At 43.1% G+C, this 16,661-nt stretch overlaps 1 protein-coding gene across 1 annotated transcript; it reads right to left on the reverse strand.

Moving 5' to 3' along the window:
* Positions 1-1,027: 1,027 nt before the first annotated feature.
* On the reverse strand, positions 1,028-11,106 carry LOC306937219 (3',5'-cyclic-AMP phosphodiesterase 4D-like; the record flags this gene model as incomplete). Its single annotated transcript, XM_079520885.1, has 8 exons — positions 1,028-1,260; positions 1,310-1,394; positions 5,509-5,967; positions 6,861-7,043; positions 9,018-9,140; positions 9,592-9,746; positions 10,050-10,149; positions 10,930-11,106. 8 exons carry the CDS (start codon positions 11,104-11,106, stop codon positions 1,028-1,030), a joined length of 1,515 nt encoding a protein of 504 aa, XP_079377011.1.
* Positions 11,107-16,661: the final 5,555 nt, after the last annotated feature.

Raw genomic sequence — 16,661 nt, forward strand, 5'->3', positions numbered from 1 at the left:
TCGCCTTTCAGACCGCCGTTATAGATGATGAAAATCGGAAGCCCGTACCAGACCCCAAAGTCATCGAGAATGCCGAGAGGATCAGAGCCCAACTAGCGCGGATTGTCAGAGAGGACCTAAGGAGTACCAAAAGGTCGCCCGCCTCCAAAAAGAGGAAGAGCCAGAAATACAAGACTCTACGCTCGCACGTGAAGAAGATGAAACATACCGCGCCCAAACGAAAACCGTTTCACCAACCGTTTTACCATCCCAGATAGACTCTCCCAAATCAATCCCACCAACCAAAGGCTCTTTTAAGAGCCACCCACGATTTCCATTAAAGAGTCCATTTTTTTAGTGAGCTTGGTCTCTTGAGAGCAAAGCCCGCTGCAAGTTTGATGCAGTTGGATTCTAAGTCCACTGGTGGCAAAGTGCCCAGGAAGCAGCTCGCCACCAAGGCAGCTCGTATGAGCGCGGCGGCCACCGCGTCCCGTTACAGTGGCGATATGTTAACTAAGTTTGCCAACAGCTGCCATGCATGGAATTCTGTCATTGGTGGTTGAGATCAACTCCACCATCATGCTTCCTTGAACTGGAATTAGTTTACTGCGGTCAGAAAGCATTCTATTCATAGCTAAACTGATTGCAAAACAATAATATAGTTTATGATATCGTGACCAAAGAAGACCGGCCCCAGCGTCGCTGAGCTGGTCGTCAATGCCGTGTCCGCCTCCAAGGAGCGGAGCGGCGTGTCCCTGGCTGCGGTCAAGAAGGCTCTGGCTGCCGGCGGCTACGATGTGAAACGCAAATGGATCACATTTTGTTACCATTAGCCTACACACACTCTCAAGTACACGGATCACACACAAACTCATGACGAGCACTTCTCGTTGCAGACAGATACGTTATAAAATGTCATGCTCCATCAGTAATGCACTTGTATTTCACATTAAGTGAGCCTGCAGCATTGTGATGTGAACCAACCCTTTCTTGATAAAATGGGTGGCCCTCAAAAGGACCGTTGTGTTTTTATAGAAGACTATGCCGTTTACTTGGAGCTGGTGTACTTCGTCACAGCCTTGGTGCCTTCAGACACGGCGTGCTTGGCCAGCTCACCGGGGAGCAGCAGGCGAACGGCGGTCTGAATCTCACCGGGGAGCAGCAGGCGGACGGCGGTCTGAATCTCCCTGGATGAGATGGTGGAGCGCTTGTTGTAGTGAGCCAGTTTAGAGGCTTCACCGGCGATGCGCTCAAAGATGTCGTTGACATGATGCCGATGGCCTTGGAAGAGATACCCGTGTCAGGGTGGACCTGCTTCAGGACCTTGTACATGGCGTAGCGTAGCTCTCCTTCCTGGACCTTCTGCGCTTCTTGCCGCCCTTAGCAGCGGTCTTGCTGACGGCTTTCTTGGAGCGCTGGCGTGGCAACTTTAGGCATCGTTATTTCTTTCTCAATGGACTGAAAATAAATGAGCTGTGAGCGGCGTTGCACCAGTATTTATACCAAGCCATAGCAAATGAAGTGTGAGACTCCTACTATATGATTGGAATGGCTTCTGCAGTCACTGCACATGTGACCCACAGAGGGGGGTGTATCACACTATATATAGTATATAGTGTATATTATATAGTGTGTATATATATATATATATATATATATATATATATATATATATATATTTATTAGCCAATTGATCACACCTGATCACCCCCAACGGGTACTGTTCTAGTATTAACTAAATATAGAACACAACAATCACACCCGTGTGAAGTGAAGGGCGCGTGAAGTCTAACTCATGTTGATTAGGTGATGTAATGGTGATGTAAAACAAACAGTGTCAAAACAAACAATACATTCTCTTTATTGCTAATGGCATTTAATGTTTGTGTTAGGGACAACATGACGTACATTTTCCCTTCATTTGTCAATGGCGTTTTTAAAGCAAACATTGAACTAAAAATAAACATTAAACCTGTATATAGGAAAATGTGTTATCTTCCCAGAGAATGTATTTTGAGCTGAGACATGGTGCAAATTGAATGCAGATTTAGTGTGCCAGCAGGGACTTCATTGTCTTGCACCGGCCTATTGGTAACGATGCAAGTCAAGGACAATTTGCCAAATATGCCTATACATATGTACCCACATGTGTACCCACAGTAAGCTGAATTATAAAAAGTGTGAATGGAGTTTCTAGGTGAAAGTGAGTTTTTGACATGCCATAGAGCTGCCATTGAGCCCCATTATAAATATATACATTTCTAAAACTATGAAACATTTCAAATATTCCTTTTCAGGCAAACATGTCCACCGTAAGATGAACCTAAATAGGTTTGAATGGGGTTTCTAGGTGTAAGTATGTAAGACTAGTAGCATGCCAAAGTTTGTGCTATTGCCATTGAGAATGCATTGGGCGTTTAAGTTAAATAACTCAGAAGTGTACCTCCCAGCCCTGGCAGAGGCTGAGCCTGGTGAGAGCAGGAGTGGACCTGGTGAGACGTAGGAGGGGCCCGGACAGGAGACAACCCACAGAGCCTACCTAGTCCCTCGATCCATGCGCCAGAAGTGTACCTCTCAGCCCTGGCAGAGAGGATAAGTTCTGGAGTAGTTCCAACGGATTGTGTGCCCCTGGTTTTTCCCTAGTGGGACTGATTGAGGGTAGCTACTGGGACGTAAGTCGGGACTTGATCACTCCCGGCTGGGTCGCCTGAGTGAGGGGTATGATGTTGAGAGACCCGAAACCCCGTTGACCTCAGGATACATCACTGAGGATACGTCCCAGGTGCATCCATGCAATGTTTTTTAGTTACAGAAACTAAAAAACATTTAAAAGTAAAAAGTTCCAGCATTACCCACAGTAAGCTGAATTATAAAAAGTGTGAATGGAGTTTCTAGGTGAAAGTGATTTTTTGGCAAACATGTCCACATAACATGTCCACCGTAAGATGAACCTAAATAGGTTTGAATGGGGTTTCTAGGTGTAAGTTTATGTAGGACTAGTAGCGTGCCAAAGTTTGTGCTATTGCCATTGAGAATGCATTGGGCGTTTAAGTTAAATAACTCAAACTACAAAACATTTCAAAGTAAAAAGTTACAGCATGTGTGTCCACAGTAAGCTGAATTATAAAAAGTGTGAATGGAGTTTCTAGGTGAAAGTGACTTTTTGACTGCCATGGAGCTGCCATTGAGCCCCATTATAAATTTCTCAAATTTGAAAGCACTATATTTGTAAAACTATGAAACATTTCAAAGTTTCCTTTTCAGGCAAACATGTCCACCATAAGATGAACCTAAATAGGTTTGAATGGGGTTTCTAGGTGTAAGTTTATGTAGGACTAGTAGCGTGCCAAAGTTTGTGCTATTGCCATTGAGAATGCATTGGGAGTTTAAGTTAAATCACTCAGAAACTACAAAACATTTCAAAGGAAAAAGTTCCAGCATGTGTGCCCACATTAAGCTGAATTATAAAAAGTGTGAATGGAGTTTCTAGGTGAAAGTGACTTTTTGACGTGCCATAGAGCTGCCATTGAGCCCCATTATAAATATCTCAAATTTGAAAGCACTATATTTCTAAAACTATGAAACATTTCAAAGATTCCTTTTCAGGCAAACATGTCCACCGTAAGATGAACCTAAATAGGTTTGAATGGGGTTTCTAGGTGTAAGTATGTAGGACTAGTAGCATGCCAAAGTTTGTGCTATTGCCATTGAGAATGCATTGGGCGTTTAAGTTAAATAACTCAGAAACTACAAAACATTTCAAAGTAAAGTTCCAGCAAGTGTGCCCACTGTACGCTGAATTATAAAAAGTGTGAATGGAGTTTCTAGGTGAAAGTGACTTTTTGACGTGCCAGAGCTGCCATTGAGCCCCATTATAAATATCTCAAATTTGAAAGCACTATATTTCTAAAACTATGAAACATTTAAAGGATTCCTTTTCAGTCAAACATGTCCACCGTAAGATGAACCTAAATAGGTTTGAATGGGGTTTCTAGGTGTAAGTATGTAGGACTAGTAGCATGCCAAAGTTTGTGCTATTGCCATTGAGAATGCATTGGGGGTTTAAGTTAAATAACTCATTAACTACAAAACATTTCAAAGTAAAGATTTCCAGCATGTGTACCCACAGTAAGCTGAATTATAAAAAGTGTGAATGGAGCTTCTAGGTGAAAGTGATTTTTTGACGTGCCATAGAGCTGCCATTGAGCCCCATTATAAATGTCTCAAATTTGAAAGCACTATATTTCTAAAACTATGAAACATTTCAAAGATTCCTTTTCAGGCAAACATGTCCACCGTAAGATGAACCTAAATAGGTTTGAATGGGGTCTCTAGGTGTAAGTATGTAGGACTAGTAGCATGCCAAAGTTTGTGCTATTGCCATAGAGAATGCATTGGGCGTTTAACACCTGCCCCTGTACAGACCTCCCTCTTCCACGTGGGACCAGAGACAAGGGCGAAAATCACTCCGAGACCATAGTCCATGGCCTTGGAGTGATTTTCGTCTTTTTTCAAAAACTCAAATGTATAAAAACGGCGTGCTGTAGTATGCCGTTGGAGGCCATGGGCTATAGTGTGGCGTCTTTTCATGATTTTCGTAATCGTCTTATGGTTCATACATTCAAACGTCTAGATAAACAACAGCACAACAAACAATAGACAAATCTCCTGTTATTTTATATTTATTTTTTATTTTTTGTATCAATGTTGTTACTCAAAGGCAAAGGAAGTTTGTGTTGTGGCAGGTAACAAGTTCCTCAGTGAGTTAGCACACTGGCGGTTGTGGGTTCAAACCCCACTCAAGTCTTTACTTGCAAGACCAATTTCCAGAAGAACAACTTCAAAACAAACACAAAAGCAAAAAAGAGGTTGTCTGTGCAAGCTCGAGTAGGGAAATCAATCACAAAGTAGTTTGAGCTCCGTGTCTGTTTGGATGTCACACTGTTGGTCTGGAGTAGATTGTAAAGTGAAAGGATCTCCCTGCACCAACTGGCTGTCTGTGTGCCCCTGTGACATCACTCATATGGAGCTGAGTGACTTGTTTGTGATTGATGATAATGTTAGACAACACACTCCATATTTGGGCATAGCTCCTTTGGGAACTCCTTATATTGGTATGTAAAACAAAAATGGACAAATAATCATACATTGATGATAATAATAATCTTTAAAGTACTCTAACTTAAGTATACATTATTATTATTATTATTATTTAGAAACCTGACTTTGAACTTCTCTTTTTCCCTCTACACCAAACCTGTATGCACCAATAGCGATCTACAACCTCACAGCACATTGTGCAGCAACAAGTTGTTGTGAGCTTGTAGATCTGCTACATGAATGCCCATTCGCCATTCCCCAAATTACATATGCTGTTAGTTCATGTACAAAAAAAAAAGTTCCTATCACACAAATATTTGTTCCCCCAAGTAACTCCGAGTACCCCCTGTTGAAGACCTGCATGGTTTAAACTGTTCCTCATTTTGCTGGGGGCCCCCTGGAACCCCCTTCAAGGACCCCTGGGCCCACATTGAGAACCAGTGTCAAACCACATGGCCCCTCCTGCTCGTCCTCCTCCAAGTCCACCATGCTAGGTTCTCTGCAAAGTCCCACATGTCGTCCTCCTTCCTTCTCCTCCTCGCCCGCGCCTGCCTCGACTCCCCTCGACTCGTCGCAGTCCTGCATGCGGCCACTTTTGCCACGGCTGGTGCTGCCGTCCGTCTCCTCGATGTCGGACCCACTGTCGTGGTCCTCCTCCTCCTCCTCCTCCTCTCCCGGGCTGAGCTCAAAGCGGAAGTTCCCTCCGCCTGGGGGTAGGTAGCGGGCGTCCTCCGCCTCGTCCAGGGATGAGGTGGGGCTGTGGGGGATGTGGTTCTGGTACCACTCCCTGTTGTCCTCCAGCGTGTCCAGGATGTCCTGAGCGTCGGGGTGGACCAGGTCGGCCCACGTCTCCCACAGAGGATGGACGATGTAGTCTATGAAGCCCACCTGCACAGAGGACAGATAGACGCCGTGGCACAAGGGGATCAGTTCAGTCAGTTTAAATAAAATCACACCAGTGTGAAGTGAGGGGCGCTCATATCATACATTAATTCCGGCCAATCATAATTTGCGTCCTCACTTTTGTCTTCAATGTTTGTGTTTTCACAAACACTCAAAACTGTCCATTCATTGTCAAATGCATTCAATGTTTGAGTTAGGACAATGTTTGTGTTTACACAAACCCTCAAAGCTGGACATAGGAAGGGATAGCGCCCCTCAAAAATGAGAAACTCATTTTGGTTTGCTGATGAATGTTGTCTGCTTTTAGGTATTCGGAGGAAGCACACCACATAGGCTTCTGTCAAACTACGTTTCAGTCGCCTCGCTACCCAGGCTTTTATTTTCGTTCACATTCGTCTCAAAAATGAAAAGCCCGGAGAAACCCATTGGAATGTGAGTACTTTTACATTTAGTACTTTAAGTACATTTTGATGCCGGTACTTTTGTACTTTTACTTGAGTACATTTTGTAACATAACTTCTACTTGTAACGGAGTGCATTGCAGTATTGATACTTTTACTTAAGTAAAAAAATCACACCCGTGTGAACTGAGTGGTGCAGTGACGTCACACACTAACCATAGCAACCATGCTCACCCCTACGTGGCCCCACGTACAGGTACACAGGTACACAGGTACATACAGACAAAGCTGGTTATTGGAGTGGTTTGCACCACTCAAAAAAAAGTGAGTACTTTCCACCACTGGAAATTAGATGTTTGCCTGGGACCCAAACTAGTGAAAACAGCAGATCTACAAGCTCACACCACTGTTTGAAAACCACAGTCTTACGGGTCTGGAGCTAAAACGTTTGGGAACGGGACAGAGCGAGAGTGTCACCTGGTTCTTCTCCACGGAGGCGTTGTGCTTGTCACACATGGGGCTGATCTCGATGCCCATGTCCCGCTCTCGGTCTCCCTGGCCGAAGAACTCCTCCGTGATGCGGTCGGTCCACAGGCGGTACAGCTGCAGCGGCTTGGTGGGGTTGCTCAGGTCAGCACAGTGCACGATGTTCTGGAGGACCTGAGGGAGAACCACACGGACCCAGCAATGTAAAAACACTACGACTATGTTCTGGACCAGCAAATTTAGATTGTAGTTTTAGTCATAGTCTCTTAAATAGTTTATTTAGTTTTAGTCACATTTTAGTCACCTGGAATGTTTTAGTGTTAGTCTAGTTTTAGTCGACTAAATCTGCAGTTGATTTAGTCGACTCAAATATTTTGGCAGGCATTGATGCTGTCGTAATGACTGAAAATAGCTGATCTACAAGCCCACAGCGCTGAGCTTGTAGATCGGCTATTTTCAGCATGCAACTAATTGTGCTGGATCTCTTGTCCACTAGTCCCTTCCTAACATTTTAGTCTAGTTTTTATTTGACGAAATTGTCAGTATATTTAGTCATAGTTTTAGTCATCATAGGATTCATAGCTTAGTTTTTATTTAGTTTCCATTTCATTTCGTCAGTGGAAAAAGGTAGTCGAAGAACATTTTTAGTTTTAGTCGACGAAAACAACACTGTTCTGGACTGGGGGACCCACACGGACCCAGCAATGTAAAAACACTAGGGCGGTCCCGATCCGATCACGTGATCGGAAAATCGGGGCCGATCACGTCATTTTCAAATGATCGGAATCGGATCGGCAGCAAAAAAAACTTGATCGGGACATCTCCATCAATATTATATCCATATCATTAGACTGGATATTGTCTGTGATTTTGGATATTAGTATACTATTGTGATTCTATAAAGTGTTCAAAAAACATCGGTATTGGCAGATGCTCAAAATCAAATGATCGGAATCGGAACGGGAGCAAACAAACGTGATCGGGACATCCCTAAAAAAAGAAGATACATTTTTACATCCCTGCATCAGGGGGTTGTCTATTGAGAGAATGAGAGTCACAGACATAGACAGACAGATTCATGGTTTTCAAAAGAAATATGAAAATCATGAAAAACAACATACTAACTATAGTGTCGTTTTTTCATGATTTTGAGGGGTGCTAGCCCCTCCTATATCCAGCTTTTAGTGTATGTTCACAAACTTTGTCCTACACAAACCTTAAATTTGTAAACCCATTGACAATGAACAGAGAATCTTACGTCATATTGTCTGGCATATTTTACGTCATGATGATGTACGCCACTCACATCACATGGGTTGATTTAAAAAAATAAAATCTATGTCATTAACCCATTTAAACCTGAGGACGCATCTGTGTCATATTATAGCTTTTAACCCATTTTGGGCTAAAAGCTAAGCATTATGTTATACTTTAGCTATTGAAAAATAGCAGACCTACAAGCTCATAGCGCGCCACCGAGTGGCGCGCTATGAACTTGTAGGTCTGCTATTTTTGAAAAATCGTAAAAATGCGGCACAAATCTTTGAATATATATTCTTTCAAAGCGAACGTTTTTTTTATTTCGACGTCAGGCCTGAATGGGTTAAACTGCCATGCCACACACGGCAATGGCCCAATGAGTGATGTTTTGCAAAACTAATGCTTGGAATGGATTCAGCATCATGAAAACCCCCTAGTTTGACATGTCACATGCTACATAAAGCATGATGACATTTTGAATATCTTGCCTTCTATAGGTTGTTAATGGAAAATTGCTCAACATATGCAAGTTAGCATCCGGCAGTTTCTACATGCTGGGGACCCATACTAAACATTTATAACATAAAACGTTGGTGTACTCAACATCCGGTCCGGGTTCACATTCTGGCTACTAGACTAATTCTCCATAGAGGAATTACTTCCGTGAACCGGGCAGAACCAGGGGATGAGCGAGTGACGTCAGGACTTCGGCACTCTATTGTACAAATAGGTCAACAATACAAATTACGATAGTTTTGTGTGCACCCAGTGACCCCACCAAATGACCGGAACAACTTAATATTCACAAAAACCAGACCAGAACTCACACCACAGGACTCTGAACTATACTACACTATGCAGTCTAAAGATCCAGGTACAGTATCATACCTGTATCCTGTCTGAGTAGTTGTTCAGCAGCAACATCCCAGAACTGGTCACTTTTTTAGCCTCCACCATGGTCTTCAAGTCTGCTAGCAGGGTCATGTGCTTTGACATGTCCGTAGCTAGTACCTAAGGAGAGACACACACACACACACACACACACACACACACACACACACACACACACACACACACACACACACACACACACACACACACACACACACACACACACACACACACACACACACACACACACACACAGTGTGAATAGCCCACGTTCAAGCTGCATAATGTGTCATACATAGTGGTTCTCAGTACTCCCAAATTGATGTGTTTTTTGTTGTTGTTGTGGACCGGCCCATTTCAAAAGGCTTTGTGCCAGGGACCACCCAGAAGAGAAGACTTAAGTTAAAATGTCAAAATGAATCAACATTTCTCAAACACATTCATTGGATTTTTCAAAAACTGTTAGCCACGGTACATTCCTGGGGACCCCCTGGAACCCCTCCAAACACTCCCATGTACTGGCATACAGAGGTCCAGAGAAATCCCCCATCTGGCCCTTAGTTCAACTCACAATGTCTATGACCATCTTCCTGATGGACTGCCGTTGTTTCTTGCTCAGGTTCTGGAAGATGTCACAGTTGTCCTCCTGTAGCAGTTTGAAGCCCACCGCCAGGTGGTGATTCTCCAGCACAGAGCAGTCGTTGTACATGAGGGCCAGCTCCGAGTCTAAATGAAATATAATATAATATATTCAAAGACTTGCGCCACATTTTCAAGAGTTTTCAAAAATAGCAAATCTACAAGCTTGTAGCATGGCACTCGGTGCCACACTATGAGCTTGTAGATCTGCTATTTTTCAATAGCTAAAGTATAACATAATGCTTAAAACATCAAAAGGGGTTCCCGTCCTGAACGGGTAGGAAGCAAGTAGGAAGCAAAGCTTGAAATGAAGCTTGTTTGTGCTCATGTCCTATACTGATATGAATCCACCACATGAATGTTGAAATGGGAAAAGTGGGAAACACTCACTGGTGTTGATGAGGAACTGGTTGTTGACTCCCGGGTGATCCACATCATGAATGGCACTGGCAAAGATAGCAGCTAATATCTCCAGGTCTGTGAACACCGCCTGAGGAGGAGGAGGTGCAGGAGGAGGAGGTGGAGGAGGAGAAGGAGGAGGAGGAGAAGAAGGAGGAGGAGGAGGAGATCATACTGTTGCTTTCAGGCAGAAACCTCTATCCATATTCAAACTATTTGTGTTGCTTTTCCGTAAATGAATGACCTACCTTCAGTGGTTTTCAACCCTTTTTTCCATATTAAAGGCCCATTATTTATTCAGCATTTGAGCCACGGACCACCATTTGATGAGATTTAGTCTCTCAGACCCAAAATTTAAGAATATTTTGTTATCGTTGGATAAGATTTTGTCCACAATTCCATGCTCTATTGATGTTGGTATACCATAGGAGAGATAACAGGCAAACGTTGATCAAAATAAAGATTATTTTGCATGCTCTAATTGTGTAGACTTCTTGTAAATTAAGTAATGCAGATGTTTAACAATAATTTAACTCTTGAGAGCAACACATGGATTTGTGTTGTGTGCTGCTGCTGTATGATGACGTATAAATGGGGCTAAAGAGTAATGGCACACTGACTTTGTCAGAGGTTCACCTGTACATGCAGAGTCACAGTTACAATATGTTATTATGACCTAATTATCACATAGAAGACGTTGCTTCTCATGCTGGTGAACACAAAGTAAAGGACAGTCCATATTCTGTTTATACATGAGAAAGTACTGGTGGTCATGAACCCTCTTTGATTGATTTGATTTATTTATTATGTCAGAATCCAGATTATTGATCTTGATTCGGACCTTGTTCTTCTCGACATCCTAGCCGCCGGCAGCCAGAGCTTTCTTGGCTGCAGCCAGGAACACACCTTTCCGTTCCTTGGAGGCGGACATGGCCTTGACGACAAGCTCAGCGACCGGTCTGGGACCGGTCTTCTTGGATCGGGGTGCTGCCTTCTTCTTGGCTGCTTTGGCCGGGGCAGTGGCGGGAGCTGGGGCGACTTCTGCCATTCTGTAGAGGTTTGAGTCAGATGCACTGAACTAAACTCTGAGTAGAGAATGTTGTAAGCAGAGGAGGGGGTGGAACTTAAAGGATATATGAGAACGATGTAGACTCAACCCACTAGGTCTGTAGTCTGTGCTGCAGAATACAGAGACAGTTGTGTTTTCTCTACAACTAAAACTAAATAAAATACATGCAAAGTAATGGATTAAAGTCAGACAAAAAATCGAGCAGATAGCAGACCAGTTTAGCTTGATAATCAAATCATGTGGAGCGTTGTGTTTTGTTTAGGGACGTTTACGTTTAAAACCTCACAAGCACAGTTGTTTGTCAACTTTCCTCTGTAATTTGTCTTTTAAAATATTTTTAACATACCCTGTTGCATTTTCGCTGCAGAGCAAGCTGAGATGTCTGGGTTTGGAATTAAAGTAAGAGAGTTTTGTTTTTAATTTACAACTTTCCAGTGTCTGCAAACACAAGCTGTTGGCCCATGGTATGGAAACTTATCAGAGGGCACTTACTCTGCTAAGCTTTTGTTTTGTGATGAGAAACCTGGCATGTTGGATAATGTATATGTATTCAAGAAGCAAGCTCCACTTTTGCTATGCTAAGACGGAGCCTGAAATGGTGAGTTTTCAGACTACGTGTTCCTATGTCTCCTCAGCTCAGCGTGTCATATTAATGTACAGTATAATGTACACTGTACATGTGTAAATTATGCGTTCATGACTCCTCTGTCGTAGGGCAGAGGAGAGGTCAGAGAGGAGACGTTTTATACTTTTGAAAGTTGACAGCAGTATTTCAATGTTTTAAACATTTGGTGGTTTTCAAACACTCCTTGGGTGATTGTAATCCGTGGGAAGTACATGTCTCTGATGTCCTGGTACAATGGACAGACGGTTAGGTAGTGTAGCTCAGTCTCTCTACCTCGTTTTGTGTGCAGTGGGTTGCATAGTCTGTCTTCTCTTGGGAGCCAGGTCTGCCTATGGGGGAATTTCTCAGTCGTAAGACTGTGTTCACTGAGTCTATAAGGTTTGTAATCCATTTTGGAATTATATTCCACTAGTAGTTTTGGACTGGTCTCTCTCGCTCTCGCTCTCTCTAAACAAAACATAAAGTAAAATAGCAAGACAAACTGCATTAAACTATTTATGGGAAATGTGGGTGTCATAGCAAGACAAACTGCATTAAACTAGTTAGACCTTCATCATGTAGCAAGGGCAGTAAGCATGGCACGCAGGATCAATGCAATATCAAAACGTGATTTGAATTACACATTTACTCCATTTGACCCTCACAATGTTTACCATCATTCATTATACTGTAGACTCATGTCACCATTATATTCCATTGTAAGAACTTATGTAATGGCCTGCTGTGATGTTAGTGCAGACATGAGGTCAGTAGCCTACCTTATTTACACTACAATACTAAGCTCAATAGCATTAACTCTAAGGACATTGGAAATTATTCTTTACATCAGAAACATTGGGTGGCTCTTAAAAGAGCCTTTGTTCGGTCGAAATGAAGTAGATCTATTTCTTGGCGGCTCCTGATGTGCAGGTTGGTGCCTTGCATGGTTTCCTCCAGCATCGGTGTGTGAAACTGTTAATGTGTGTGTGAATCGGTCAATGTAATGCACAATCTCTGTAAAGCGCCTTGGATAAATTAAGGCACTATAGCCTATAAATGACCATTTAGTGTACAGTACCGTACAGGTACATTACAGTAATTGTGTACAGTACAGGTACAATACATGTATGTCCTAACGATGGCAAAAATAGAGATGAGTATAAAATAAAATAAGGGGGGTGCATGTGAACCCCTTCGAGTAATAAACCGTTTTCTGTAATGGTGGCCTCTTATTTGCATATTTAGGAGTAAGCTTACAACTAATTACAGGAATTGTACATCAGATCATATACATTTCTATATTAGATCTGCTAGGGATGCCAAATATACAGATAAGTATAAAAGAAAAAGATAATTAGGGGGAGTGTGGACACCTTTGAGAACTAAACCGTTTTCTTTAATGGTGGCCACTAATTTGCACATTTTGGAGTAGGCTTGGCACTAATTACGTAATATTGTCTAACCCTCAGAAAATAGCTATAGACACTTTACTTTTTTTCACTTGCCTTGTTACAGGTTATTGAAGAATAGAACTCAAGATTTCACTTGGGAACCATGTTTTTCTGATTCAGCACCCTTGAATTAGGCTATGTAAAATGGCCTGGTTCCCCACATGTACCCCAAAATGCCTACACCTGAGCACTTTGGCGCCGGTGGGCTGGAAGGCATGGTGACGCGAGTTTAAGAGCTGCCTGTTTGATATTTATTTGTGAGCTAGATTTGATAGCTCGCACATATATTTATACATAGCCAATGCAAATGAAGTGTGTGACACCCCGTATAAGATTGGCTATTCCTGCCACCAGGAGGCGTCGTCTGTTCCAGGGGTGTTCCCCCTTACGTCCTCAGAACACCTTCATAGGCTTCAATGCTTCATGGACTTAACCATCCATCTCTTCAGATCTTTACCTGGCTGCAGAGATGTCCGCTGCCCAGCCCCTGACCGTGAAGGAGAAGCCCCTGACCGTGAAGGAGAAGCCCCTGACCGTGAAGGAGAACGCCCAGCGTCTGATTCTAGGTATCGCCTTTCAGACCGCCGTTATAGATGATGAAAATCTGAAGCCCGTACCAGACCCCAAAGTCATCGAGAATGCCGAGAGGATCAGAGCCCAACTAGCGCGGATTGTCAGAGAGGACCTAAGGAGTACCAAAAGGTCGCCCGCCTCCAAAAAGAGGAAGAGCCAGAAATACAAGACTCTACGCTCGCACGTGAAGAAGATGAAACATACCGCGCCCAAACGAAAACCGTTTCACCAACCGTTTTACCATCCCAGATAGACTCTCCCAAATCAATCCCACCAACCAAAGGCTCTTTTAAGAGCCACCCACGATTTCCATTAAAGAGTCCATTTTTTTTAGTGAGCTTGGTCTCTTGAGAGCAAAGCCCGCTGCAAGTTTGATGCAGCGGGATTCTAAGTCCACTGGTGGCAAAGTGCCCAGGAAGCAGCTCGCCACCAAGGCAGCTCGTATGAGCGCGGCGGCCACCGCGTCCCGTTACAGTGGCGATATGTTAACTAAGTTTGCCAACAGCTGCCATGCATGGAATTCTGTCATTGGAGGTTGAGATCAACTCCACCATCATGCTTCCTTGAACTGGAATTAGTTTACTGCGGTCAGAAAGCATTCTATTCATAGCTAAACTGATTGCAAAACAATAATATAGTTTATGATATCGTGACCAAAGAAGACCGGCCCCAGCGTCGCTGAGCTGGTCGTCAATGCCGTGTCCGCCTCCAAGGAGCGGAGCGGCGTGTCCCTGGCTGCTGTCAAGAAGGCTCTGGCTGCCGGCGGCTACGATGTGAAACGCAAATGGATCACATTTTGTTACCATTAGCCTACACACACTCTCAAGTACACGGATCACACACAAACTCATGACGAGCACTTCTCGTTGCAGACAGATACGTTATAAAATGTCATGCTCCGTCAGTAATGCACTTGTATTTCACATTAAGTGAGCCTGCAGCATAGTGATGTGAACCAACCCTTTCTTGATAAAATGGGTGGCCCTCAAAAGGACCGTTGTGTTTTTATAGAAGACTATGCCGTTTACTTGGAGCTGGTGTACTTCGTCACAGCCTTGGTGCCTTCAGACACGGCGTGCTTGGCCAGCTCACCGGGGAGCAGCAGGCGAACGGCGGTCTGAATCTCACCGGGGAGCAGCAGGCGGACGGCGGTCTGAATCTCCCTGGATGAGATGGTGGAGCGCTTGTTGTAGTGAGCCAGTTTAGAGGCTTCACCGGCGATGCGCTCAAAGATGTCGTTGACATGATGCCGATGGCCTTGGAAGAGATACCCGTGTCAGGGTGGACCTGCTTCAGGACCTTGTACATGGCGTAGCGTAGCTCTCCTTCCTGGACCTTCTGCGCTTCTTGCCGCCCTTAGCAGCGGTCTTGCTGACGGCTTTCTTGGAGCGCTGGCGTGGCAACTTTAGGCATCGTTATTTCTTTCTCAATGGACTGAAAATAAATGAGCTGTGAGCGGCGTTGCACCAGTATTTATACCAAGCCATAGCAAATGAAGTGTGAGTCTCCTACTATATGATTGGAATGGCTTCTGCAGTCACTGCACATGTGACCCACAGAGGGGGGTGTATCACACTATATATAGTATATAGTGTATATTATATAGTGTATATATATATATATATATATATATATATATATATATATATATATATATATATATATTTATTAGCCAATTGATCACACCTGATCACCCCCAACGGGTACTGTTCTAGTATTAACTATAGAACACAAAAATCACACCCGTGTGAAGTGAAGGGCGCGTGAAGTCTAACTCATGTTGATTAGGTGATGTAATGGTGATGTAAAACAAACAGTGTCAAAACAAACAATACATTCTCTTTATTGCTAATGGCATTTAATGTTTGTGTTAGGGACAACATGACGTACATTTTCCCTTCATTTGTCAATGGCGTTTTTAAAGCAAACATTGAACTAAAAATTAACATTAAACCTGTATATAGGAAAATGTGTTATCTTCCCAGAGAATGTATTTTGAGCTGAGACATGGTGCAAATTGAATGCAGATTTAGTGTGCCAGCAGGGACTTCATTGTCTTGCACCGGCCTATTGGTAACGATGCAAGTCAAGGACAATTTGCCAAATATGCCTATACATATGTACCCACATGTGTACCCACAGTAAGCTGAATTATAAAAAGTGTGAATGGAGTTTCTAGGTGAAAGTGAGTTTTTGACATGCCATAGAGCTGCCATTGAGCCCCATTATAAATATCTCAAATTTGAAAGCACTATATTTCTAAAACTATGAAACATTTCAAAGATTCCTTTTCAGGCAAACATGTCCACCATAAGATGAACCTAAATAGGTTTGAATGGGGTTTCTAGGTGTAAGTATGTAGGACTAGTAGCATGCCAAAGTTTGTGCTATTGCCATTGAGAATGCATTGGGGGTTTAAGTTAAATAACTCAGAAACTACAAAACATTTCAAAGTAAAGATTTCCAGCATGTGTACCCACAGTAAGCTGAATTATAAAAAGTGTGAATGGAGCTTCTAGGTGAAAGTGATTTTTTGACGTGCCATAGAGCTGCCATTGAGCCCCATTATAAATGTCTCAAATTTGAAAGCACTATATTTCTAAAACTATGAAACATTTCAAAGATTCCTTTTCAGGCAAACATCTCCACCGTAAGATGAACCTAAATAGGTTTTAATGGGGTTTCTAGGTGTAAGTATGTAGGACTAGTAGCGTGCCAAAGTTTGTGCTATTGCCATAGAGAATGCATTGGGCGTTTAACACCTGCCCCTGTACAGACCTCCCTCTTCCACGTGGGACCAGAGACAAGGGCGAAAATCACTCCGAGACCATAGTCCATGGCCTTGGAGTGATTTTCGTCTTTTTTCAAAAACTCAAATGTATAAAAACGGCGTGCTGTAGTATGCC

Source organism: Electrona antarctica, assembly GCF_951216825.1.
Source record: "Electrona antarctica genome assembly, chromosome: 14".
NCBI lineage: Eukaryota > Metazoa > Chordata > Actinopteri > Myctophiformes > Myctophidae > Electrona > Electrona antarctica.